Source organism: Mesitornis unicolor, unplaced genomic scaffold (genome assembly GCF_000695765.1).
Source record: "Mesitornis unicolor isolate BGI_N332 unplaced genomic scaffold, ASM69576v1 scaffold964, whole genome shotgun sequence".
Classification (NCBI taxonomy): domain Eukaryota; kingdom Metazoa; phylum Chordata; class Aves; order Mesitornithiformes; family Mesitornithidae; genus Mesitornis; species Mesitornis unicolor.
Window position 1 is genome coordinate 68,260 of NW_010180558.1, and position 26,948 is coordinate 95,207.

The 26,948-nt window shown below is 38.9% G+C and overlaps 1 protein-coding gene across 2 annotated transcripts in view; it reads right to left on the reverse strand.

Moving 5' to 3' along the window:
* Nucleotides 1–8,479: 8,479 nt before the first annotated feature.
* PIK3CB (phosphatidylinositol-4,5-bisphosphate 3-kinase, catalytic subunit beta) overlaps nucleotides 8,480–26,948 on the reverse strand; it is a 35,164-nt gene continuing 16,695 nt past the window's right edge. The window contains exons 8-17 of one of the 2 annotated variants that reach the window (XM_010183098.1): nucleotides 25,770–25,913; nucleotides 24,706–24,805; nucleotides 21,869–22,047; nucleotides 21,107–21,216; nucleotides 20,688–20,766; nucleotides 13,487–13,654; nucleotides 12,876–12,999; nucleotides 12,168–12,313; nucleotides 10,502–10,634; nucleotides 8,480–10,035 (exon numbers count right to left, since the gene is read on the reverse strand). In XM_010183098.1, coding sequence (XP_010181400.1) covers nucleotides 9,898–10,035; nucleotides 10,502–10,634; nucleotides 12,168–12,313; nucleotides 12,876–12,999; nucleotides 13,487–13,654; nucleotides 20,688–20,766; nucleotides 21,107–21,216; nucleotides 21,869–22,047; nucleotides 24,706–24,805; nucleotides 25,770–25,913 — 1,321 coding nt within the window. In that variant the 3' untranslated portion in view covers nucleotides 8,480–9,897. The remainder of the gene's footprint in view (nucleotides 10,036–10,501; nucleotides 10,635–12,167; nucleotides 12,314–12,875; nucleotides 13,000–13,486; nucleotides 13,655–20,687; nucleotides 20,767–21,106; nucleotides 21,217–21,868; nucleotides 22,048–24,705; nucleotides 24,806–25,769; nucleotides 25,914–26,948) is intronic. The other variant, XM_010183099.1, reaches the window with a different exon arrangement.

A 26,948-nucleotide genomic window follows, 5' to 3' on the forward strand; every position in this document is an offset into this window, starting at 1 on the left:
GTTTATATGATACCACTATAGCGTACAGCCACACCGACACCCACACAGAGACTTAGGCCCAATATCAGCACCATCTGCTACCAGGGTTATCTCCTTAGTCCTCAAACCCAAACCACATTTGAATACCGAGGAAGTGAAAAGTCATGCTTGGCTAGTGTGGCCAGGACTCCTGGGACAGAAGGACCCACTGTCTAGACCTTCCTGCGGTATCACTTCATGTCTCTACTATACAGCGGGTGGAAAAAGTAACTACTGATGCAATACCAAAGCTCAAAAACAGACTCAAAATAAGACTAAAAAATACTGGAAAACCCCAAACCCAACATGAAACAATTTTAATACACAAGCTATCCAGAGCATATGACACAGTGTTTATGCTGACTTCATACCAGCTTTATCCTGACTGAAGCAGAACAGAAAATACCCATATAAGCAGAAAGGTAAAATGGCAGAGAGACATTGCCTGCTTAAACAGAAGTGTGCCAGTACAGGGATAATGCTTCAAGCATTGTGACCGTAGTGCAGAATGAGCGTAAGCTAGATTGGTGCCACATATCATATAGCCACAGCTTTCTTTGATCTGATACGAGACAGCTCTCAAACCAAATTAAATAACATCATTGGACTAGGGCCTTACATGCTGAAGAAGAATTTCCTGGCAACTAGTGAAAGGTATTGCCATTCCCATCCAAGAAGCCTTGTGATTCTGAAGATAATCCACAGCTAAGATGGGGGACATTTTCCTTTAGCCCTACATTTCCTTGACATTGCAGGTTGCCATTAAAGGCTACAAAAGCCTTTGGTGTAAGAAGAGATACAGAGACACCCTGTGGTGGCAAAAATAACATGGTCAGAATTTGTTCTAACAGTTTAAATTTTATTTAACTAAGACACAGAACTGGATCAGAAAAGCTGCATCCTGGTGACACAGAGAAAGCTTTCTCAAGTTGCCAGTCATGTAATTTCCTCTATCCAGACCTCTCTTCTTGTCTGGCATCTTTAACCGTATGTGTTTGCATGACAGTCCCTGCCACAAAGATTTTACCTCTTGTTTTGTTCGGTTCTTTTACTCCAGGGGATACGAGCTGGGTCAGTGCTGCTGTGTGCTCCTGCAATTGGAGGGGTGACTGTGGAAATTCTCCATTTCTGGAAAATGGTGTCCTGCATCTTTAACCTGCCAGACCTGGGTAGGGAAAATGATCAGTCTCATTTGTAAGTTGTTGGGTTTGGGTTTTTTTTGCATTTGTTTGGAGTTTTTTTACCCCATTCATAATTCATACTTTGTCCTGAAATTGTATTTATAAATATGGAGGCAGTTACAGAGGCACCACCACACTGCTCAGGTAGTCTAGGAATGAAAGCAGTCGACAGCAAGCATCAGTGCAAATCAGTTTTGACATCTGAAGTCTTGCAGATACTAGACATTGCTTATAATTAACTAGAGACAACCTACAGATACAACACTGAGGTTCCTGAAAAAACATTGTTCACTGCAGGTACGTGATCTTCATCTGAAGGAAACTTATTTTCTCCCAGATCTATGAGTAGGTTTTAAAGGGTCTTTATGTAATCTATAGGTTTATGGACTGATCATGTAATAAAGTAAATCTCAGGGCTAGTCACAGTAAGACTATTATTGGTTACTTTGGCTCAGAAAACAAAAAATCACTATTGCTGTTGCTAAGTGAGAAAGTTGAGGGCAATTAATTAGCATATTGAAAGCAATGGTAGTCAAGTTTCACAAGATTTAAGCAGAGAAGAAAAGCAAGGCAAAAATTACATTATTCAAATACTGGATATTCAAATCTTGTGATCTGGCAATGCATTTAAACATAAAGGATAGGAGGAATTTCCCCTACATCATTAGAATTAATTACACTGAAAACTCAACATAGCCAGACAACTTGATCTTTAAAAGAAATTAAACACTATGCATGCCCAAAATACAATTTAAAAAAAAATTATTTACTAAAAGGCTTTAGAAAAGACCCCTTCTGTGTATCTTCGATTCTTTGTCACCAATTTCCACTACTTACATCTGTACTTTCAATGTTACATTTTCCTCTCTTGATCTTTTAGACAAGTGGAATTAACACTGAAAGATCCTGCAGCAAGAAGTCTTTGAAGCTCACTTCTCAGAGGTAAGGCAGTTGCCTGCCTCCCCAGTTGCTGATTTTATTTGCCACAGATTTGTCTGTTCTGCAAAGCTTGACCTCAGCACCACTGTATGCCTAAAACGGGTCTTGAACTTGCAGGTTATTTTATCACAAATTAAAAACTGATGGGAAACCTAGAATTGCGAGGTGTGTAATTTTCTTGCATTCATAACTTTTATTCATTCCTCAATAGCATAGTAATTCTTTAGTGACAGGTTCCTTCTACAGGTCAATGAACTGTTTGTAATTTCTTTCACAAAGTCTTTCCTGCCATTTCTGTGGAAGAAACTGGTCCAACTTACCTAGGTTCTGTTAAGAAGCTGGGTGTCTCCTTGCCAAGCACGTGTGGCAAGGTGTGTCACTCCTCGTTCCTTCAAGGTACTTACAGTTTCTTGATAATGTGTATCAACATATAATTTTGGTAAATAACATCATGAAGAAATGTTTCAGGGTGTGATCCTGCAAAGCATTTGCACAGCAAGTCCCTACTACCTGTGTCTATCCTGCTGTAAGAACTGGTTGAGGAGAACTGTCCTGAAGAAGCTGCTTGGGAGGAGAGGGAGGGCATACAGAGGAGGAAGAGATCAAGAGTAAAATCAGAAAGGTGTGCTAAAATAGCTGTCAGTTTTGTCTTTAAGCCCACAGACTTTGTGTGATTTACCTGATTTGTGGAAAATATTTTAAACAGGTAGGAACAGAAAAGTGCTTCCAATGGTTAGGAGAGGGTGAACACAACCCTCCAAGTTAAGCAACCAAAATGCTTAGTAATGCAATTACTAAGTATCAAATGCAGAGCAGAGAGACTAATTCGATCAGGCCAAAAGGATAATTCTTGGAGACAAAGCAATGCAACGCGGAAATGCAGACTAATCAACTGCTTTATCAAAAGAAAAAGGAAACAATTTCCAAGCCTTAACTAAAATCCCCAGTTGGTTCTTCATCTTTACAGGGTTCTGGTTTTTGCTTTGCAGTGTTTGTTCCATCTCACATTTGTTTCACTGCTGCTGTTCTCTGTGCAAGACCGTTACATTGGCTCCTGGTCCTCTGCTTTTATCCAACGAGCCACCTCCTCTCTTGGTTTTCAGCAACTAGCCTAATCCCGGAAGAGAGCACACAGAGGGAAATATTTATTATATTTAAGGACCAAGCCTTCTTTCCGTAATTACATGCAACAGCGGTTGAGTAAGAATATCCAGAGTCACTTTCTGTCTGCAGGATTTTTTAAAGCAGGTATTTGCTCCATCTGATGGAAAGCAGCTGCTCACTGATCTCGACTAAACCTTCTACGTAGCCAGGACACCCAACAGGTTTGTAGAGTAACAGATCCAAACTTCACCAGGTGCAACACACTACGGGAGAGACTTCTGAAAAGCTGCTCAGGCTTCTGTTTTCATCTAAGCAGGTGCTGTTGTTATGACAGATAAAATGGGCTGGCACAAAGGAAAGAAGGAACTCACAGAAGCAAGCATAGGAGATGGGAAGCACAGCCGGAAAAAGCGAGAGCGACTATTTAAGAAGAGATTTTCTGGATTGAGCCTATTCTCTGGGTCTCCTAAGAATAAACTGTAAGTACATTTATGATTGTATTTTGTATACATTTTTAACCAAGAAATAGTATTTCCAGAGCACCTTTCAAAGAGCCAGACAACTTTGCTGTATTAACTGTTTCACAAACAAGGAAAGTTAGAGGCTAATCAAACAACTTGACCTAGCAAGTCCCTGGCAGATGTAGGTATGAAATTAGGTCTCCAAACCTTGTGTGTCTGCATATTTATCTTATAGCCGTTGCTCTATGCTTCCTCCCAGCCAGCAAGAGAGATTTGGATGGGCAGCACCTCTATTCCTCCGCATACACACAAGCACTGCCAGTTGTGACAACCTAGGACACTGTTTCTAGGAATAACATTGCTGCCATTTTTGTTGCACCCGTATCCCTAGATCCAGGGTGCAAGGGACAGCAGCAACATGTGGGCAGCAGCCAAAATCGCTGTTCAGTAAAGTTAGTGTTGCTGAGTTTCTTGAATCAGAATTCCTAAGTATTGCTTATGTTCCTGTAACAGTGCCTTTATGCTTACTACTTTTCACATAGGAAAAAAAAAATTTAAAAAAGACAAGCAATGCAAAACTATTCCTTTTTTAACCAAAGTAAGCAAAGAAGCAAAAAATGAGTTTGAGCTTACTGCTTTGTGCGTGGTATTAGCTTTGAGTTATGACATCATTCTTACAGGATCTGAAATTCTCTTCTTAGGTGTTTGTACTTGATATATTCCTCCTTAACATAAGGTAAACTTAGTGTATGCATCATACTAAGAACAGTTTCTAAACGGTGTCTTTTCTTATCCAAGAGCTGTTTTCTGTACAGATCTCCACAAAGAGTCTGCCTTGGATAATTATCATGAAATTACGGTCTTGGCAGGAAGTGCACGCAAGTCTCAGCAATTACTCAGCTAACTACATTAAGCTTGATAGCCACAGCAGCTGGCTACAAGCTCAACATAAGATGAAAATACACCAGCCAGAAATGATCCTGAGAGCCAGATTCCTCTCTCAAATGGATCCAGTTGCAGAACAACTAATACCAAAGGCTTTGCTTTTGAGATTTCTCTTGCTGCACTGCTGGGGAACTAGACTAGAAATATAGTCAAACATCCAAAGAGTTTGTAAATTACAGCTGTGAGCTTTCTCCATTGTTCATAATTTCAGTGAAGCACACATTCAGGGTGCAGACAAGTGCAACAGAAGCAGTAAAATCATGCTTTCCAGGCCTTGAACCTGATTTGTAAGTGGCGAATACAGAATTTTCCCAGTTTGATCTAAAACTCCTGAAACAATAATGTAGCACTTTTCTTCCACGGTACTCTCACATTAAAGGGAACAGAATCAGTCTTCAGACTTTAACAGATATACTTCTATGGACACATTGCATAACAGTGGTTTTGAAAAACATTCAAGCCATCAGGGCCTACAGAACTTTCACAGTGGTGTAGCTACATCAGAATATCTCTGCAGTTTAGCACTTCTAAAGGGATTGTGTAGGTCACTATCTTGATTTTGAGGTACTATTTTATATAAAACATAATAGTATATAACTTGATCAAGTGCTTTTCTTCCAGCCCTTCCATCTCTATTCAAGGATAGCGCAATATAGAGCTTACCTACTAGCCAGCATAATTACTAGTGCATGCAACTGGAAAAAGAGCCTTTATGATAGTATTGGTGAGGTCTACTGAGTCAGAAGCCTGAAATTTAGATACACAGAGCTGCATGAAATTTGTCTTCATGCAAACACGAGGCTTGTGCCACAATCACCCACAGAAAAGCTGTATATTAAGGAACCGAGTTGAAAGCTCCTACCTAGCTAGTTATGACTTATGATTTATTACATTTTCATTTAAATGGTGCTGATCCTTTTAATAATTCTATGCTCTAAAACTAATGGCTTGTCATTGGCATCACATCACTAGAGCCAGACTCTCCATCTTCTGCACATTCCTGTTCTCTGCAGGTGGTCACACATTGTACCTGCTCCTAGTGTGTCACACGTAAAGCCCCAGGAAGGGTTCATAAATCACACCCCAATTGCTTCTGCTGATCTCATTCACCTAGGAAGCGTATAGGTTAAACTTGTCACCTGTTTCTGACTGTTCTAGCCCTCAGGGAAGAAGTCAGCTTCTCGAAGACAAGAGAAGATGTTTACACAGGAAAGGTTCCAAAAAGCTGAAGCCAGGACGGGAGGAAATATGCTCTTTAAGGCAGCCTCACTCTGGGAAAATGTGTCCGAAATGTGAAATCCTCATCTGCCAAAAATGTGAGACGCTCCATTCAGAGAGCGGCTTCATCGCCCACAGCCTGCTCGATCACTACGACAGAGGAGGAGATGCCAGCTCTAGTACGCTGACTGCAGAAAGTCAAGTATGTGGAGGTGATTAAAGATGAGGTGTGGGGGCTTTGTCGATACCTGACTATATCGAAAATGCTAAAGCTTGGATCCATTCAGGCTGACTTCGGTCTGTGCAATGTGTATGCAGCATCAGCAACTCCAACTATCCTGTAGTTCATACTTACTATATGTAGCAATTGCATATTCACTAATTTAACTACTATAAACTCCACAGACAAAGATTTGTAAGTAGGAGCTAAAAGTTTCTCTGCTATTAAGAACAGGGAATTGTTTCAGAAACGCTTGCAGAGTTTTCTTTTTCCTCTCAAGGAAACAAGATTATCCCATTGAGCTGCAACAGAGAAAGTGAATATTAAATGCAGAACCACTGGGTGCATTACACTGATTCATAATACCTAGGTATGTTTCAGTGTTGTCTGAGTATTGAACTTTTAATTTATTTTTAAATTAACTAGCATAGGTATACAATTTGATGGGGAAGGGCGCTTTAGATGACTATCTTGGCCACAGAAGTTGTAGATCACATTAAAATTCCCTTCTCGAATTTTGTTCCTTCTGTGCACTCAAGTTTGTATGAAACCATGCCCATGGGGGCATGCTGTTCCCACAGATGTCAGAGGAAGCTTTCACATCCACACCATACAAACACATTTTCTAAGGAAAGACAAAACTAGTTTTCTGAACTGAGAAGCCAAAACATGAAAGAGATAAGCAGTTCATGACCATTTAAATCACTTGAGATGTTATGGTTATGATCTTACTGTGACCGATTTGCAAAAGCACTCCAGAAATAATTTCACTACTAACCTTATGCCCAGACTACATCCACCAACAGTCAGTGGCAGACAGATGTGCCTCAAACAAAACAGTTCTGCACTGGAAACAGTAGTCAGTGCATAAAACCACCACCTCGAGCTTAGCCTGACTTCTATCTCACATGCCAAGCCACAGTAAGGCACATTTGTCCATTAAAAAAACCTCACAGCCGTACATAAACGATGAAGCCCAACAGCATTGCCGTCTGGTATGGCAGCACCTACTAAAACTCCCTTTCCACCAAGACAGTTCTGCTCCCTCATCTCTTGGCACTGTTATGCCAGAAAAGTTTTTTTAAATTATTTTAAGAAAAATTGCCAAAACTGGAATGCATTATGTGAACACAGGATTTCAGTTTCAGATATTAAAGCCAGCTCAGACACATAATAATTAGTAATAGAATATACTGTGAAAGAATAGTAATAGAAATACTGACTACATACTTAATAGATTTAGGCTTGAAATCATTCCTAAAGAATCCTTATCCTTATGATCATAGCCTGACATACTAATTATTAAGAGCCTGTACTATATCTGATTTCAATAGCTCCAGGAAATTTAAAAGAAATATTTGACTGTTATATGGAATATATGGATAGGCTCTGTCAAAGACATTTGCTACAATGTGAATGACTTAACACATCATTGTCACTAAAACTTATACAGGCATAAAAGGGAAAGGAAGGAACTCCACTAGTGAGGGGCAAATCCATGGGAGCTCTTTCCTTGGAAATCAAATACAGGAGAAGCAGGAGTCACACCTCAAACAACACAAGGTAAAGAAAGCAAACCCACCAAGTAATCGTGCAATCAAAAGGAAAAAGAATGAATGTATGTAATACATACACTACATACACCAAATGTCAATGTTTTTAAAGCAGTCTTGTTATCTTCTCCCCATGAGATAGAGAGAAGGCCCTGAAAAGTAGAGTTGGTTTAAGAAAAGTCATTTTTCCAGTGGAAACGTGCAGATCAGATTAGCAGTAAGCTTGGAGAAAAGTAATTAATATAACATGAGACCATCTGAACTGAAGGCATTTCATACAAAAGCTGTAGCTTACATTTCTTTTCTACAGCTGCATAAAGCTACAACCTTTCCAAAGCTTCCACATTTAAAAAAGTTCTGTTTCTACTCACTGTTATGAAGAAAATCCTTAAACACTACTACAGTCTGACCATACGATGCCTTCTGAATTCTGCAAATGGTCTAAAATTATAGCTCAGAAGAAGGAAGAAACATGATCCCACTCAGCACAAATTAACTTACCATTTAACACTACAGCTGGATATTGAGAGGTTAAGTACAGAAGGATGAAATGACTTCTTTCAGAGTTGACACCTGCAAAGCAGTTTCTTTTCACCCTTCCTCCCATCTGCTTTACAAATAAAAAGAAAAGTGGGGAGGACACACCTGGCACACTTTAAATGCTACTATATTGTTAAAAACCCCCCATCCCAAACCCAAAGCACTTGTTACTTTTGCAATATTCTAGAAGCAGGGGTCTTACCAGACAGATTAGCCCCAAGGGTGAGGACAAGCCAATCAAACCACTGTATAAAATGCAATGCTGGCAATCCCAAAACAACTAAAAATAATAAATCACTCTCAACAAAGTAAAACCACCTTTAATTAAATTCCTACATAAAACAACATCTCTATGCAAAACAACTGTTTAGTCAAAAAGAAAATATATATATATATGTTTAATTCTCTTTCAAATGTCAACAAGAATTGAGAGCTACCAGTGTTCTTTGGAGAACAAGCAGTAGTTGAAGTCTACCTTGCTGATGTTCAGAAACAGTATGTTACATCTTTTAACCAGCAGTTCCCTATTGCACATAACAAATTTGCTCTCCATTTAAGCACCTAAAAGCCTGGTACTTCACTAAATAAATTAAAACAAATCCAGTTTCTTCAGCAACCAACTTCAACATATATATCTTGGTAAAATGACATTACTGCAAGCTTTTAATAAATACGGAAAGATTAATGACTTCTCACTGGTGTTTTATGGAATGATCTCCCCTCACAAACACTTGCTTTTCCAAACATTTGGGTTTTTTTGGTATGTATGCCCTAAAAAAATCACTGTGTAGTATATTCAATGAAAACTCTCCATGCATAATTCAGTACATTTGCATGGCACAACTAATCCGAGACACAAATTCCAATGTAAGGCCGTAAAAAGCATCTTGCTAAACCTGAAATAAATGTGCCTCTTCGGGAGCTGAAAGCAAAGCCCCAGAGGCCAAATGAGACACCATTACCAATGAGGGATCCTTGGACGTGTTTCGAATTGGCCTAACTTCCCTCTCACCAAAGGGCTGCTTCTGTGTGTCTTATGTCAGGGCAACAAAATTGTGCAACCCTGAACACTTGGATGCTGCATAATTTTCAAAGTTCTCTCCCCCTCCATCTCTTGTCCTCCCCATTTCCCTCCCTACAAATATCTACTCTTCTTTTGGCAGCAATGTAAGACGTTAAGCAGCTCCCTGTAGAACAGTGATACTGTGGTTGCTATTTACAGTAGAATTAATGCATCTGTGCCAGTAGGGCAGAGTTCATGTGAAAAAATACACACAATATGGTCATTTTTAGCCAGATTAGGATATATATAAAAAAAAATTACTCTTCAAGTCCCAACTTTAAAGAACAGTTCTGCCAGAGGTCTTCAAACCTCCCGAGTATGTTAGAGTACATTACCCTAACGTATAAAAACAAATATTTACACCTCCATAAAGTACCAAAGAATTTTTAAAAATGCCTAGTAGCTCTCAGCGTGCAAAGACAGCAGGAACTGATTATCCAGGATGTTCACTACTTGTGGAGACAGTCTTGGAATCAAGCATTCGGAAGCAGAGTGCAAAAGACTCAGGAATTATTTCAGCCTAGTTCTTCTTCTTCTTCTTGTTTTGTCTTCTTTCTTATTTAAAAGAAGTTTTGTTGGCCCATACTACAGATAAAAACACTTTTTAAAACACTTCTCAAGGTAACATTCAGCTTAGTGCAAATGCAAAACTCTTCTAGGATCTGTAATCTTTTCGAACAGTGTGAGCCATCCAGTTCACTTTTGTAGTCCAACTTTCCCGGAGCGCTTCATCAAACTTTTGCTTAAATTGTTTTAGTGCTTCTTCCTCACTCTTCCCTAAGGCAAGCGAGTCCTAAGATGACAGGAAAACAAGTACTGTTAGGAATTTTAGAAACCACAGTCAGGGCCTGTTTCCCCTTTCAGCAAAAACCACAGTCTGTTTTCTGGTTTGACACTTTTCCACCTATTATTCATTAAGCAATATATCAGTGGTTCTGGGTGTAAAGCTAAAATAAAGAAGAATTAAACAAGTAATTTTCACCTTTCCAGCTCTATGCTTGCACATGAGCCAAGATGTAAAACACCCCTGAAATGACTACATGTAAGATGCAGGGATGTTAACTCATTACAGAGTGGTTGAGCGGAATGTATATTCGCAGTTTCCTTTGACTGCCAGGACTGACTACAGACCTTGATCTATAGAGCTGAAAAAGAGAGCTTGACAGAAATGGGAAATCATTAAAATATATTAATCTTAAAATCAAAATTCACATCGTTGGAAAATGCTACGTGCTGCTGAGCTGTAAATCTTACTTTACCTTGAGATACTGGATGTCCTTGACGGAGGTTAGCTCTGGAAGCCCTGCAGTTAACATCAGTGCAAAGAGTGTAATAAATAGGTTTCCGTGTTTTCGCAGAATCAAGTACGCTTCTTCACAATACTGGCGGAACCTTCACGTCCAACCACAACGCACATGCAATGAAGACAACACGTGAGAACTTAGACGGTTGACAAATACATGTAATGATTTCAAAAAGCTGTTAATTGGTCTACCACACGTATCGTAGGAACACAGTATCAGACAGGACAACAGAGATGCCTACAGAACCTCCAATGCCTTCCCACAAAAATACCCCATGCCTCTTCAACAAGCCCTTAAAGCACTGGTACAAAAGACCAACAGGTTTTTAAAAAATGCCAAATGCCAGTGTCCCATTTCCCTGAGAATTTAATTTGTTTGGTTGGATTGGACGGGTCTGCTATAGAAGTTTTGTTTTCCCACTGTAGATCCACTACATAAGATCATCAGGGCATTTCACCTATCTCTGTAAGGTAATTCCTTCCTGCAAACATGGTCAAAACTGAACCAACTACCATGTCTGGCATAAAAACACATCATGCAGACACTTGAGAACTTGCTCAGTGTGCCCAGATGTGCCACTGCCCAATGTCTAATCTGTAAGTCTCCACAGGAAATGGGAAGACCCCTTCATGTAAGATGATGTCTTTGTAAGACGACAAATGATACTTCAAAGAATAAATTATCTTCTGAAGCATTTTTCACGTAAAAGTGGAATCCTACTGCCATTTAAAATACACCATATGCCACAGCTCTTGTACCTGGCTTTGTTTCATGGTTTTAAAAAGGGAGCTACAGGTTGATTTCCTAGCTCTCCAGGAGATACACGGGTGACTGGCAGCTGTTTTCTATTCTTCCTAGACACACCATTAAAAATACATGTATAGCTTCTTCTTCCAGATGTAGCCACAAATTTGTCATGCCATACCTTAGTACTTAATTTCATATTTCTGACAAGAAATTCTTCCTGTGAAACCCGATAGCAAAGTGAGAGCAAAGCATGTAAAATGACTCTCCCTTCAACTAGTGAGAGCTGAGGGAAAATGAAAAATCTGCCTCAACAGGTAGGATCAGGGAGGGTAGTTTTCCCTTGAAATGTGCTTTTGTGTTCCACTGTGGCTCTCTGACTCAAGATGGGAAGGGGCATGCAAAAGTGTTGGATTATGAGCACATGGCTGTATTTGCCTAAGCACCCACGTAAAGGCCAGGACTGATTTTGACACCCTGAATGTGCACTGAGGGACAGAAAGGGCAGATGGGAGCCTGTCTTTAAGACCAGTGCTTCATCTTGCTTGAACAACAGCCATTAGCATCCATTCCTAGTGCCCAGTCTTGCTGAAGGCAAAAAAAATGAAGAGCCCAGAAGAATCTGCCATCTTCTGCTGAAGGAGATCAAAAAGGAATTGCACCTTTCCACTGCAGAGCTGTGGTTTCTGCTGTATGAAGTACTTTGTGTCTACATTCCAGGTCAGGTGGAGAAGTAGATAGTGTTGTAAACACATGTTAGCAAGCTCCCACACAAGTACAAATGAGCCAACCAAATCCAGACAAGTTCCTGGTGTGCTGGAAATTATCACCAGAGATCATCCCAGTTACAAAAGGAAGAGATCAAAACGATACTAACCGACCAAATTTTTCAGTGTTCCCTGTTTTTCCTTGTTGAATAACATGAATAAAATCATAGGTGAGTATGAAAGGTACCCGTTCCCTTTTAATTCCAAACTTGGACTTGAAGTTTCCAAGAATATGCCCAAAATCTATATGAAAGAGCTGATACAAAAACAAAACAGAAGTGAAAATTAATTTCTCCAGTGAAACATTTCACTTTTCTAATAGCTCCACAGAAAAATATGTTTCCAAGAGCTTACCTAGGCTCTACATTTTGAGACTTAACAGTCACAGCGTTATGCTGGTCCTGAGTTCCATAATGACAATTTCTGCAGAGGGGGGCTGTAGAGACTAACTTCAGGAAAACTACACTGCTCAGAACTGCAATTCATGCATTTTTTTAAGGATAATCTTTTGCAAAATACTCTAAGACTGCTGTTATTCAACAAATCTGAACCGTTAACAGGCCTTTCAGATGTCCTGAAAAACTCCTCAAGAACAGCCTCACGTGATACAGAATTGCTTCCCTAACAGACACTGGTTGACATTCCACTAGTCTTAGATTTCATTTCTCTGAAGCTCTCTTCAATTCTCAGTAAAGCCATCAGTTGTAGCAATGTCTGGATTTTATTTCACGGAGATACTATAGAAATCTGAAGTTCTCAAGATAATTCTTGCACTACAAAGATACTATAGTTATTCTGCCTAAAGAAGAGATTTTTACCTGACCATTTTTTCTGACCATGATGTTGTCACTGTGTCTGTCACCAATCCCCAGTACGTAAGTAGCTACACAGTAGCCAGCACAAGACAGAGTAAATTCTTCAATGGCTCGATCCAAGTCATCTCTAAAAACACACAGACAAGCAAGATTAGTGCAGACTACTGGTAACTTGTGTCACGCCTTGATTTCAGAAAGGATTTTTTCTTGCTTAAACCAGAAGCCTGTTAAGGTGCTGTGAAACTAGACTTATTTGACAGAAAGCACTGTAAAAACGTAGCTATGGCGAATAGGAGAGATGCAAATATTATGAAAGCCAAAAACATCAAGACTTGAGACCCATACAGTTTTCTTGGGCTTGTCTGCTTTGCCAAATCCAGTATAACTTACTCCACAACATGCAGTCAAAATACAGCAAATGTATATCCAGTATTTCAGCTGGATCGTTGTTTGAATTCCAATGGCACCATGAATCCGAGTCACAATTTGACATGCTAGAAAAAGAAGGAGTAACAAACCCGCCAGAAGAGCTTCACATTCCTCAAGACTGAAATATAAACTTACAGGAATTTTGCAGCTTACACTATAGATAAGAAAATAACTGCAGCAATTACCCTAAATTGTATTCTTTCAGCCAGTTTAAGAGAGCGTCTTTGTTGAAGGCAGCAGCGGCAGCAACATTGCTACTATTTAACTGAATGTCAGCAATGGTTTCTGAACTAGAAACAGCCTCAATAAGGCCAGAGTGATCTCCAGTTGCTAAGCAGCCATACGGCAATATCCTGAAACGAAAGACAGATTCATGTTAAAAAATAGGAATAGTAAGAAGGTCTCCTCAGTGTATCGGTATTCAATAACAAGAGGGCTGAACGCTCACGTTAACTTGAACACTGAAGTCTCAAAGGTTAACACACAGATGTTGCTTGCAAAGCTAAAATACATTTAAAACATTAATTTTTCCAATTACATACATATATGTTAAAGAAGAAATGGTAAGCAACCCTACTTTTTCCCTATTACTGGGGAACACAATTACTGGTAATTTTACAGGAGAAACCATAGAGGGAGCCCTTTATTTTCATTTGTTAATTTGCTGGCTAAACAGACAGTAAATTACACTCATGTTCATTCTAGACTGTTTTATTTGTGTAAATGGAAAAGAAGATCTTATCTTTTTTCCCCCCATTCTTTATATTTCAACTTCAACTGCTAGAAGTCCTTTTAAACCTAAACATAAAATAATATTTCCGAACTTTTACTGATTTTAAGCATAGAAACTGAATGAAAATTGGGAACACATCTTTTAACCCACCTGATATGTAAGAAGATTCCTGTGCATTCATATACTACACCTACTAAAAATATCTACAACAATATCATTGCATTAAAATAAGACACAAATAAAGATATGAATCAAGGAGACATATGTCTAAATTGACAAGTGTATTTTTCCAAAACATGTCCTTACTCCAAGCGCTTAAAATGGTAAAACAATGGCAACATAAATGGAAGTCCAATGGATGCGATGGAAACTTCAACCCAACTCTTCAAAGGCTCCTCACCACAAACTGAGGTGTGCACTGCTGTGCTAGGCATCTCAGGTCAATATGATCTCAATTTTGGTCATGGATCCATGTATAAAGGAATGGATGCCCATGCAAGTCGAACTGCAGTACACAAGCTCTTAGTAACTTACAAAACTGTATAAAAAAATTGCTGGACATCAAAATATTTGCATGTGTATACATACAGAAGGAAAAAGAACTGCTAGGGGAGTTGTCTTTGGTATTTATATATAAAACAGACACTAAGTTTGATTGCTATAAAGCAGAACCACATCTCTTAACTGACATAGCCTACTATCCCACGCCATAGAAGAAAAATAAATCAAATTCCAGACTAAATTAATTTGAACTTTTTGGCATAACAACTATTAGAAATCTGAACAGTTTCTCTACTTTAGTGGTAACACACAGCTGATCCCTCACAAGCACTAATAACTACGTATCTGGGGATTCTTCTCTACGGGCAACAAAGTAAACTGAAAACCAGGTTCAGAGTATTCAGAGAACACCCAACTTCAACACAAAAAAGCGTAGATTTGGAACCTTCCTCCCGTTTCTAATCCATTTCCCAATTAAAACCCCCAGCTCTCTAGACCGGTGGGTTCTCACAATGAACAGAAGGGTATCTGGAACTACTGAACACCAGTATTTGCGATATCAGGAAGTACTGCCCACCCTTATCACGACACAACAAATGTAAGCCAAATATTGCCAGGTTAAAGTGCACGCTGGCCTTCTTCCACGGCTTTCAACCCACCCTTCTTGCAGCTCAACTGGGCACAGGTCCAACAACTTCCCCTTCAAAAACAAGCAATGATGAAAGCCTTCAGCCCCTTGAGGACTGTGTGCTTACAACTGGAGGAAAAAACATCCTTGTCAGAGAGACAGTTTGACAGGAGTCAAGTTAGGGACAAATCCTCTGGGCCCTTTCCATCTCATCCTGGTCTTTCTGACTTCAACATCTGTTAGCAGGATATGCTCCCTGCTTTTTAACGCCAGTAAAGACCACAGACAGATGAATACAGCAATCCTGGGCAGGACAGAAAATTCTCTTCCTCACTTATTTAATAGTGTTCTTTATTTCAAGATTTTCATTCTCCAAAGCCGTATCTTCCCAAATACAACACCAAGTTCTGGTATCAATATTCCCTGTAACTTCAGGTACAATGCTTTAAAAATAATGACATTCTTTAGATTTGTAACATACATTTTTCAGTATGTTTGTGAACTCTGATTTCATTCATACACAGTGGCTTAACACTGGACTTCACACATATGAAGAAAGGTGAAAATTAAAACTCACTATAAATAGGCAGTGAAATGAATAAGTAATTTGGAGAACTCCCTCTATCTGTCCAAGAAGTAACTAAATACTTTAATGACACTTTACCACAGCAAAGGTCGCTCCACATAGATCAAACTTCTCAAACTTATGATTTGCTGGTGCTCTGTTACTTTACCAGTTTCTCCTTTAACACAATTTCAATGCCTTGATATAGGCAAAGCAGTGGAAATACCTTTTGATACAAAGAGGTGCAACACTGCAGACCCCACAGCACGCTTGGGAAGATGTGTTATGCTCCTCTGCTGTGACATACATTTGTAATATTTAAACATTCCTCATAGGCATAAAAGAAAGGGAACTCATCTACTGTGAGTATGCCCATACACATGGCTTTAGACAGGGAATTTTTTAAAGCAAAATAACTTGTGTGGCTGTAACTTTTCAGAGGGTTTGAACCTCTGAAAGTCTCGCTTCGTTACTCAGCAGATGCAGCCTCAATAGAAATGCCATTTAATTGGGTTTGTTCCATACTTGCCCATATTTAAAGTACAAGAAATAACTAGAGATAAACTACAGAAAGGACTGAGGAAGTTTAGCTGCCGACACATACTAATATCTTAGGCCAACTATTTCCTGCTCAATTTTCAGATAATACTTTGTCTTAGAAATAAATAGGGTTGTTTTTGTTTGTTTTTAAAGCATGGGGATTAACTAAAGAACGTGCTTTTTTGTTGTCTAGTTTCTCTCTAGTACTTGACTGACTGATGTCTAAGGTAAACTGACTGAGCCAGACTCCTCTCCATGACTGAGCAGTGCTCACCTGGGGTGTTGGCCTTTGCTCTCTTATGGTTTGGTCTGTACTGAGATGCAGATGCAGTTTACACCAGAAATTCCAGTCAGCTGTGCACTCCATTGTCCACCCAGTGCCAGCCCCAGATAAAGGACCCACTGGAGCACGCTGTTACATCCTCCTGCATACACGTATTTCCTTTTCTGATACAAACTGTGGTCTTGTTCTGATATTTAGTCAGAATGCACACATGGGAACCTCGCTTACAGAACACACCGTGTGTGAAAGAGGTGAGTTTACTCGTCAGACAAATTTGCTGACAGTTAAAAACAAAAAAAACCCCAAACAAACCTACCTTTCTCCTTCTTCAGCTTCGGAGTTCCCAAAAACAATATATATTTGGTGTTTCTCTTCAGAACTGAGAAATCCCACTGGGAATATCATGCTTGCTTTACACACAGACTGGGCTAAGATTTTATTTTATATTACTACTAAATAAATGGCTACAGATTGCAGTGCAATTATAAGGAAACTGATCCTATCCCAAACTCCTCGGTGGCAGCATCTTGGCTGCCTTTTGAGCCAGGCTTCATAGAAGCTCTACAATTTGCTTGTGGCAAGGTATTATTGATTAAAAGAGGGAGGCAAACAGCAAGTGCTTCTGCTCTTACACTGGTGAAACAAGTGAGAAGCCCTGCTTTTACTTGAATGGAGTTATCAAACTTTCTGTAGTGGAAAAAAGTTGAAAACTGCAAAATCCATCATGCATCCGCAAAAGGAAAAAGGGAAGAAACAACTTCAGGGAAACTAAAGCCTCAAAGGATGATACAGGGCAAGAAAAAGAGACTCCACTCATTGGTATGGATTGTTGTATTTTTCAGGAAAGCAAAAGTATTTGACATTTTCACCTGAAACCATGCCTTTTACCCAAGCAAAAAGAAGCAAGCCAGCAAGGCCAGACTCATGAACAGGGCAACAGAACTCATTACCACTGCTGTTAATCCACAGATTTTGGAGCTGCCTCTTTTTGAGAGGCATATAAACTGCAAAGATGGAGATCACAAAGTCTTACCCTCTCAGCTGCATCCTCACGCCCCAGGCATTTCCAGTGCTGTTTTATCCAATGCTGTTTTCAATTAAGGACATTTCAGAGCCTTCCCTGGGCAGCTGCCTGATTAATGTCTCTTTGATAGACACAGACTTGAAACTCTGCCTTAATCCCTGAACTTTTTTTATAATTGTAACTATGAATGGATGAATAGAAGGAAGATGCTCCCAGTTAAGTAAATAAATGGAAGAGGCCAAATATAGATATTTAATTCTCACTAGGAATTTCCCCTTTCTAGTTTTGGGGTTTTTTTTTTCCTGAGAGTTTTCAGAAAAATCTTGGACATCAGAGACACTTTCTGGTTTTCCTTTGTCGAGTTTAAAAAATGCCTTAGTCAGGAAAACATATTTGAGGACTCCCAATGACTACTCCCGTTTGCTAGGCACAGTGTGTGGTCCAGGCCAGAACCACAAACAAAGCTTCTGGGAAGGCAACAACCAAAGAATGCCTCATCTGGGATCCTACAGCTGCCAGAGGCTGTCCTTGCCTCTAAATGCTCGATTTGTCTCCTCGCAGCCTATTTATGACATAAATTATCTGAAGTTTCCTCAAATCGGTATTCAACTTCACACACACTCGGCTACCTCACCACAAACATACACTTCCAGAAACAATTTATTACTCACATTCCCACTGTATCCCATACTTCACTCAAATGAATCTTTCCATAAGTAGCACAAGTAACAAGTTTATAATTTTACTGATCTGTATGTGTTGACGTTATGCGCCTTATAAAGCTCATGCTGTTACGCTTGAATCACAAAAAATCTGAAATGAGCTCAAAGATTCCAATAAAGTATTTCAAGTAATATTTGAGTAAGTACTTCTAGCCTTATAGACAACACTTAAAATTTAAACACAGAGGATTGCAGCCCTTTCACAGGCATTAAAAACAGAATTTATGGCCTCAATATCATCTTTAGAACTATTTTTCTTAAAATAAATCAGAATTTGAGAACTACACTAGCTAGAATTGGCGCATAGATGTGTCTGGAAAAGTTCCCCATTTACTATATGATAACAACGCCTCATACTGTCTCTCTTTTGACTACTGTAGTATTCCTACAAACAAGTCATGCTTACCTTAGTAAGCACATGAAGGTAAGAAAACTACTTTGCAAGAGACTTTGGAAGATACAAAGGTATTTCTGGTCTGGAAAAAAGTTTTCTGACATCCAAATAGCGTCTTATTGAGACAAGAATGCAAAGTGGGACTTCAGAATAAGATGTTCACAATGACCCCAAGTCTTTGGGTATAAACAGCAATAAGAGGAAGCTTTAGCATGACATGTGAGTCAGTTCAATACCCTAAAAACCTCTTCAGTCCTTTGGTACAATGCACCAGGACATTATGCTTTTTCTCCACTGACTTTCTAATGGCTGGGTTAGAACAACTTCATTGAAATAGCATTGAAAAGTGACATTTTAAGGATGTTGCAATGTACTTTTTTTCCTAATACAGTAGTGGTGCTAAATACATCACTTTTCCTGCCAACCTCATCTTACTCTAGAATCTTGTCGTACTCTTCAATGACTATCCACTATTCATCATGACTCAAAAATACAACTGAAAACATGCAGTAACTGAGACTAGCAGGTGGTAAGCACAAAACAGATGGAAGTACTTTTTCTTGCATACATATTTAAATAATAAATGTCTTTCACTGCAGGATACTGACAAGGCTAAGAATATAAAAATTCCCACATAGACTCCAGTGATAATCCACTTGTCATCAGCCTCCAGGCAGAGTATTTAGTTGTCTACCCATCCCATCTGTAACATCCCAACTCGAGAGGCAAGAATACTGTGGGGGTCACTCGAAAGCCTTGCTGAAGTTCACGTAAGGACATCCATTACCCTTTCCCTCCCTCAAAGAAGGCTATTGGATTGGCTATTTTACCCTTGGTAAATCCATAGTGACGGCTTCCAATTATCATAAATTTTCTTTGTGCAGCAGCCCTCAGAGAAGAGAAGCACAAGCAACTTAACTTCTCACCTCCCAAGACCCTCATTTTCACAAAGCCCGTTATGTAGTTAATACAAGACGGGCATTCCTCTGTTAAATTCTGTAGAAAACAGATCGCAAGTACAAAACTTATCTGGACAGCCATATGTTCAATTGTGGCCATGGCTGCACAAACCACACAGATATGTTAAATCCTGAAAGGAAGAATCTGTATTTGTGCACTCCACGAGTCTGGTAATTCTCAACCAGACTGAAATTCTGTTATAAAGCATCTCAAAGCTCCTACTCCCTCGGCCCCCAGATTACCAGTACTTAGAGCTGACTAGTTTCTAGAGAGTGTTTTGCCTATTAGTTCTACCTATTGGAGAATCTTGATGGTGTATTCCAGATGCAACCCTCAGCAGCTAATTCCTGGCCAGCAGATCTGTGTTCTGTGTTTGTCCCTTACTTCCACACATGTAGTAGAACCTAAGAGTTGCAACTCCCATAATCATTTTTGCATCTGCCTGGAAAAATCATTACTAGGTAAGTTTTTTATGTGAGGAATTTTTGAAACATCTCCTTTTGGAAAGGCCACAGACACAAATAAACCAACGGGAAAAAAAAAGGGCACAAAACCTTCTTGCTAGATCCTTAACTCAATGAATTGTTTCCTCACCTCATACAGTGCATTTTATCTAGATGATTTTCAAAGGATTAAAACAGTAAACTTTATAAGACAGCAGTAGAATTTATAATCAGCATGGCAACTTAGATAAATGGCAAGATATATGGTGCAGTAAGAAAAATATTCTGCTTGATAATAAACAAAAATCCCCAAGTTTTACTTAACTTCTTGCATTATTTCTTTTCATGACTAAATTCTACTGTAATGTGGGCCATTTATCTAGGGAATGAACTGCAAAGAAAGCCATCTAATTAGTTAAGGTAACTTTTTCTAATTGCTGCCTGTTCACCTTGGCTACGACAACTGAAACCTGTGGGCATCAATATAGATATCTGGAAAGGAGAGAGTAAGGAAGGTATTTAAATAACAGGAAAGCTTTATTGCTAGAAGTGGAGTCTCTATCCAGATAAACTAGCCCTGAAGAGATCCTTACCGGAGATCCAGACCAGCTTCTTTCCAAAGTATGTCCATCAAGCGCAAAATCTGGAGCGCCAACATGTCCTGTCGGAGATCTGTAATGCAAGGTTGAAACTGCTGTTTCAATTTCTCAGTGTGCTGTGGACAAACTTTCTAATCTTTATAAGGCCTTCAGAAAGATGTACCAAAAAATATTCATCAAGCCTAAAGGTTAAAGCAGGATTAACCATAATTACATCAAAACTGGTAATGTCTGTACTTTGAAACCCAATCAGAAGATGACACTTAATTTAATAGAATCATAGAATACCAATAATTTGTTTAACAACGTTAGGGTAAACCACATTTACATTATGGCAATACAGAGCAACACAGCTTAAGTGCAAGCGCGGGAAGAAGGAAAAGGAAACATTTAACACTTTTAGCATTGCTTACCATCACCATTTTTAAAGATGATCCCTACAAGATCTCCTCCAAACATCTTATTGTTGTATACTATCCATAGAGGCTTCATTTTAGAATCCATATATCTACACTTCTCAACACTAGAAGAAAATATAACAAATGCTTTAGTCAAATCAGAGTAATTCAACTGAAGAGGCCCAAACATTGTTCAAAACTCAACAGAGTGTGTCACTTCCAGTTTGGAAATACTTAAATGTTATCTCTGCTTTCATTCTCCTACTACACTAGGAGCCTTTACCAGGTTACGAACAGACATGTTATACATGGAACGTATTGGATACCGTGGCTGGCATACATTTAAATAATGCTTGAATTAAGCACTTCAATTTTCAGAGAAAATCGTTTTCTTTATATGATTTCCCATAAAGTTTTAGACTCTATATTTAAGCACCGTTAACAGTTTTAATGGCTTTTGTACTTTTAGTTATAAACAAGAAGCCAAGAATGTACTTGAACTCACTTTTAGGTTTATATTTAAATATAGTTAGCTACGGTAATACATTGACTAAGAGAGTATTAAGTTCCATGGTGGATCAAAAAAGCTTTCTAACTGAACTGATACCTTAACATGAGGAAGATTCCCAACAGACCTTCAGTCACCACAGAAAAAGTTCCCTATGACAGCATCTCTGCTGAACAATAGAGCCAAAGGAAGTTAAAGCACATCTGCGATTCTGCTTTTACTGTTCCCGTGCAAAAGCTACAGTGAGATTTTATTCATTCTTAACTTACTGTAATTCTGAAAGTATAACAGAAGGATTCAGAGGGGACTGGAGGTCAGAAAGCGCTTCTCTGTAAGCATTTTGTTTCAAACACGTATGCATCGCATCTTTTCCTTTTGCTTTGCTTTGCTTCATGGCATTCAGCTTAATGAGACTATTTAAAGTCTTCATTTTATTAAGAGCTTCCACCTGAAAAAGACAGGTTATCTTTGAAAGTTGTTGCTGTTACTTTACACTTAATACAATGCAAAATCTCATTTCAAAACAGAGCAGTTAACTAAAGTATTAAATAATTCGACTACTTTTTAAGAGTGGAAATAATAAGACATTTCTGGGGAAGAAAAAGATTAAAAGCTGTAAGTCACTCATGTCTCAGAAATGCCATTTCCTTCAGTAACAAAGACATCAATGGGATGAAATCTCCTGAGATTAGAGTCAGTTTAAAGCATGACTTAACACTTCCAAAAAAAATGAATAAGGTATTTTAATGTATGATACATTTACACAAATTCCTTCTCCAGAATACCATTTTTGTTCACTAATTTGACAAAGCACATAACATAGGTGCCTTCTGTCCTTCCTGAAGTCAACAGAAATACTGAGTTCCTCCTACCTCTAACAAAATCAAACATTGCTCGAGTTAATCTGTGCTTGCAGATACTTCATACTGTCCAAGTTCAGTTACTTGCACAGAACATGACATGGCCATATGACTACTTGCAGATTATTTTCACATATATAACTACATCTACTTAACCTTTACAGAGCTGAGTCTTAGAAGTCTGCTCGTTAAAATCCTGTTGAAGTTAAGCACAAGGTAAATGATCAAACCAATTAAAGTGTTACAAATCATGACATCTCATCTAAGCAATATTGTTACCTCAAAAAATGTGACAAAAGGCAAGGCAATTATTTGCAATCAATACAGGTGGGTTTAACCCTTCCCATCCCTTCTTTTGGTTTGGAAAGCTTTCTACTGGTACTTAATTTCTAAGAAAACAACTAGTAAAGAACACATAACACTAGCAGAGAAAAGCCCTGTGGTAACAAACCTAGATAGCACATGCAACAAATATTTCTATACTGCATCTACATCTAAGCAACTTGTTAGCCAAATATAAAATAGTTGTTATAACAACCGGCTGTGTTTGCCCCTAGCCACAGTTAACACACTCAGTAACACACACATTCTCTAGCAAACAGCATCAACTTAATAATCCTGAGAGTTGCTTTCTATACAAGGAAGCTTCAGTCTATCTTACAAGGTGCTGAGTCAAAACTTACCACTTCTACAGACAGACTGAGCCCTGCCAGGCAGGATGCTGTGGAAATTGTATGCAGTTTGATTATAAAACTGAGGCAATGGAGACCTGCCAGGTCAGCCATCTGTCAAAACCAAAAGTGCTCTGCTTTTCCACTATTCTAGGAGCTGTACAAACATTGGTGACAAGGGAACAAAATGGAACTTGTTGTACAAACAGGAACTTTTTGAAGTATTTCTACTTTGAATTTCTTCCGTGTTTGCACAGTTGGGAATTTTTTTGCCCCTTCTTTGATTGTACTGACATTTGTTTCCTGTGAAGTGCACAAAAACTTTACTGACCTTAGGTCTATTGCTTAAAGCATTTCATCACCTAATCTTATGATTCTGACAATACTAACAGGCACACGTGTAGGAGACGGTCTTTTCAACGTCCTGCAAACTGCAGTAATGAAGAGCGCAACAGTACATTCATAGTCACAGAATCTCAGGTTGGAAGGGACCAACAGGATCATCCAGTCCAACCTCTCAAGGTAACTGTGTAGTTTAAATGAGATGAGTCAGTACCCTGTCGAGCTGACTCTTAACACTGACCAATGTAGGGGAATTCACCACTTCCCCTGGAGGTTGTTCCAATGTCTCATTGATTTCATGGGGAAAAAAAAACTTCTGCTGGAATTCAATGGGAATCTCTCCTGAAGCACTCCATTCCTGTTCCATGCGCCTCTCAAAGCACAGTTTCAATGTAGACAGTATCAAAACTGTTACAAATAGCACTCATCAGACAAGTATCTACTGAGACTTCTGTAGCCTGATACGGCAAATATATTAATTCCAAAGAGAGAATTTTTCAAAGCTTCTTTACGGTCACAATCTAAATTAACTTGCTAAAACTGCATTAGAGCCTTCCAACATGACTTGTGAGTGTCTCTACTGATCTGCAGCTATACTTCCTATGATAATTGAAAGCAAGCATCTCTCATTTCTTTTTCCTTTTTTGATTTTTTTTTTTAAATGGTACATCCATATTAAGACTAAAATGAGTATTTGGTTTACTTGAACATCTTTATTTCCAGGCAATACTACATTATACTACAACATCAGGGTTTTTTGAATCACCTTTCAACAAAAGCCAAAGCTGCAGGAAGTAGTCTTGGAGTCATCTAGATAAAGTTTAGATAGAAGGGAACAGTTTCTATTAAACAAGTTACCGTTTCTGGGGAAAAGGGTCACAAGTTTCAAGTGCACAGAAACCCTTCTTCAGTTTCTAGTCCAGTCAGTCTGCTGCTCTATGCAGAATACAAGCACACGGCTGCAAGTCTCTCACACGTCTCACAACACCACAGAAACAGCTCCTGCCCTCCGAGGCCCCACAGCGCTAGCTGCTTTCTGAGCCAAGGAGAGCTGCTCCATCATCCATTTAGCCCTTTCCATTTCTCCATCTCACCCATGCTTCCTTCTCTTCCCCGCTTCCCAACAGATGGACTTTGTCAAGGTAACCAATACACCCCAGAAGAGCAACGGAATAAGTACTTGAGTTACAAGCTGGGATCAGTCAAGATTTAAAGGAGAAGGGAAGTCTATACCTGTTTAGCAAGCACTTTCATATGAGCAACGCTTCCTCGGCAGTAAGCTTCAAGTATCAAACCAAACTGTACTGAAACTGCAGGTATGTGAACCTCTGACCTAGAAGAAGAAAGGCGTCTCATCAGACCATAGTGTTTACAGATATGCATTCTTCAAGCCATTAAAACCAAAACAAACCCCAACCCAAACTGAACCACAAAACAACAAAAAATCCCACCAAAAAACTTCATGGTTATACAGATAAAACAAAAAGGCAGAATTCTTAAGAAATAACAAAACACCTACGTGTTGAACACTAAGAACTGGCTGGTTTCAATGCATGCCACTTGTTTCAAGGCCTAGGACTGTTCTGGAGACAGTAATGTTAAGAGGTAATTATTAGATTATTTTTGTTTCAAGAACCCCTTTTATTCAAGGAAGCAGTACTGGTAAGTCATAGAAGATGATACTGAGAATCAGGGCTGATGTTAAACTGCACGTGTTCAAATTTTTGTAAGGGAAAAGCCAAATATTGCCTGAAGGGAAACATTTTGAAACAAACCACTGAACCTTATACCAGAGCCAATTATTGTCCAAAACATTTTCATGTAGTACTTCCTCTTTTTATTCAGAAATATTAAACTAAATTGCACTTTGAAGAGAGAATCAAGCTATAGTCCATTCCGCATGGAACCAGTCGGCAGAAGTGCAATGGCACATAAAACTGCTTTTATTTGCTGTTGGACTCTCAAATATAATATATTTTTTTCCCAACTGTAAGGTATAAATATTGTCACTTCACTGCATGCACAGCCAAAACAAACACTAATGTGATACACAGAGCTAACTTATCAGATAGAGCTGAATGCAGTTTGGAATAATTTCCTCAAACAGTAGACTACAAACACTGTAATATATTTTTAATTATAGGCTTGCTCAATCCACAAATGATAAAGGCAATGAAACAAAGAGGACTAATAGGGGACTACAACAACGGCTCATTTGTTAAAGCCCTCACGAAATCATATTGGAAAGTCCAATCAGGCTCAACAGTCTCAGAAAGACGCAAGGGAAAATCTCTTACCTCAGATGCCAGAACAGCATCTGTCCTATTCTCCTATTAGCGAGGGCTCTCTCTAACAGAAATCTGGAGAGAGCACAATCAAGAAAAGGTTCATACTTCAGGACTTGCACAAGTTGAAGAAGATACTGAGAGAGCTCTTCGTCACTAGAGTGGGGCACATAAAAGCAGTTAGTAACAGAGTGAACAGATTAATGATATTCCAGAAATTCAGATGCATACGACAAATCCAGCAATGACAGATTTGTTTCAATAGCAAGAGTGTCCCCCAATTTTCAGTCACAAAAAGAACAATAATATAAACTTAGTGCAATTGCCAGATTGACCACTTCATCAGTAAGTTAGGGATACAACAGAGTCTTAAGGCCCTCAAACCTATAAGGAAAAACCTGCTATTCTGTCATGGGCTTTTACAACATCAAGAACTCAGCCTGACCGCCAGGTTATCTATCTGTGAGATTAATTACTTCAGATTATTTCACAGTGGACATTGGTCCTCTTTGAGCACTCAGCCTCTGACTGAGGAGTTCCAGTGGCCCTTTGCAACTACAGAAAGAACCACTGAAACCTTGCAGTTGGTTGCAATGGGCATGGACAAGAACCACGAATACTTGAGTGACTCAAAGTCACTCAGCGTACAAAGAAGGGGGAGAAGAGCATTTAGTCCCCCAAAAGCAATTCCATTCATGTGCCTTTACAAGTTATTACCTGTGACTTAATTAGTGTGAATTTATTAACATACTCCTACAAAGTGATCCATTTAGCCAAAATGGGGGGTTTTGTGTGGATTTTTTTTGGTTTATGGGGGTTTTTTTTGGTTTTTTTGTTTTGTTTAGTTTTTTATCATACCAAAACCATGAATGTTTTCAGAGGATAACAAGTACATCATCTTTGAGAAACCAGTGTCCAAATTACTCCTACTCTAGAAATGCAAATTTAAGTATTTAGCCACAGTTCATAAACATATCTTTGAAAAGTCTCTATGCTAATTAACTACTTCAAGTAATATTGACATAATAAAAATAATTCCAATAATTTTCTATGAAATCCTGTATTTCTCCTCCCCAAAAAAAGCCTCTCACACCCAACAGTTACGTTACTCCAGAACAAATGTGAACCTTCCTTGACTTCCTACATTCCAGTATCTTTTCTCTTATCAAAGGCCTGCAGAATTCAAATTCT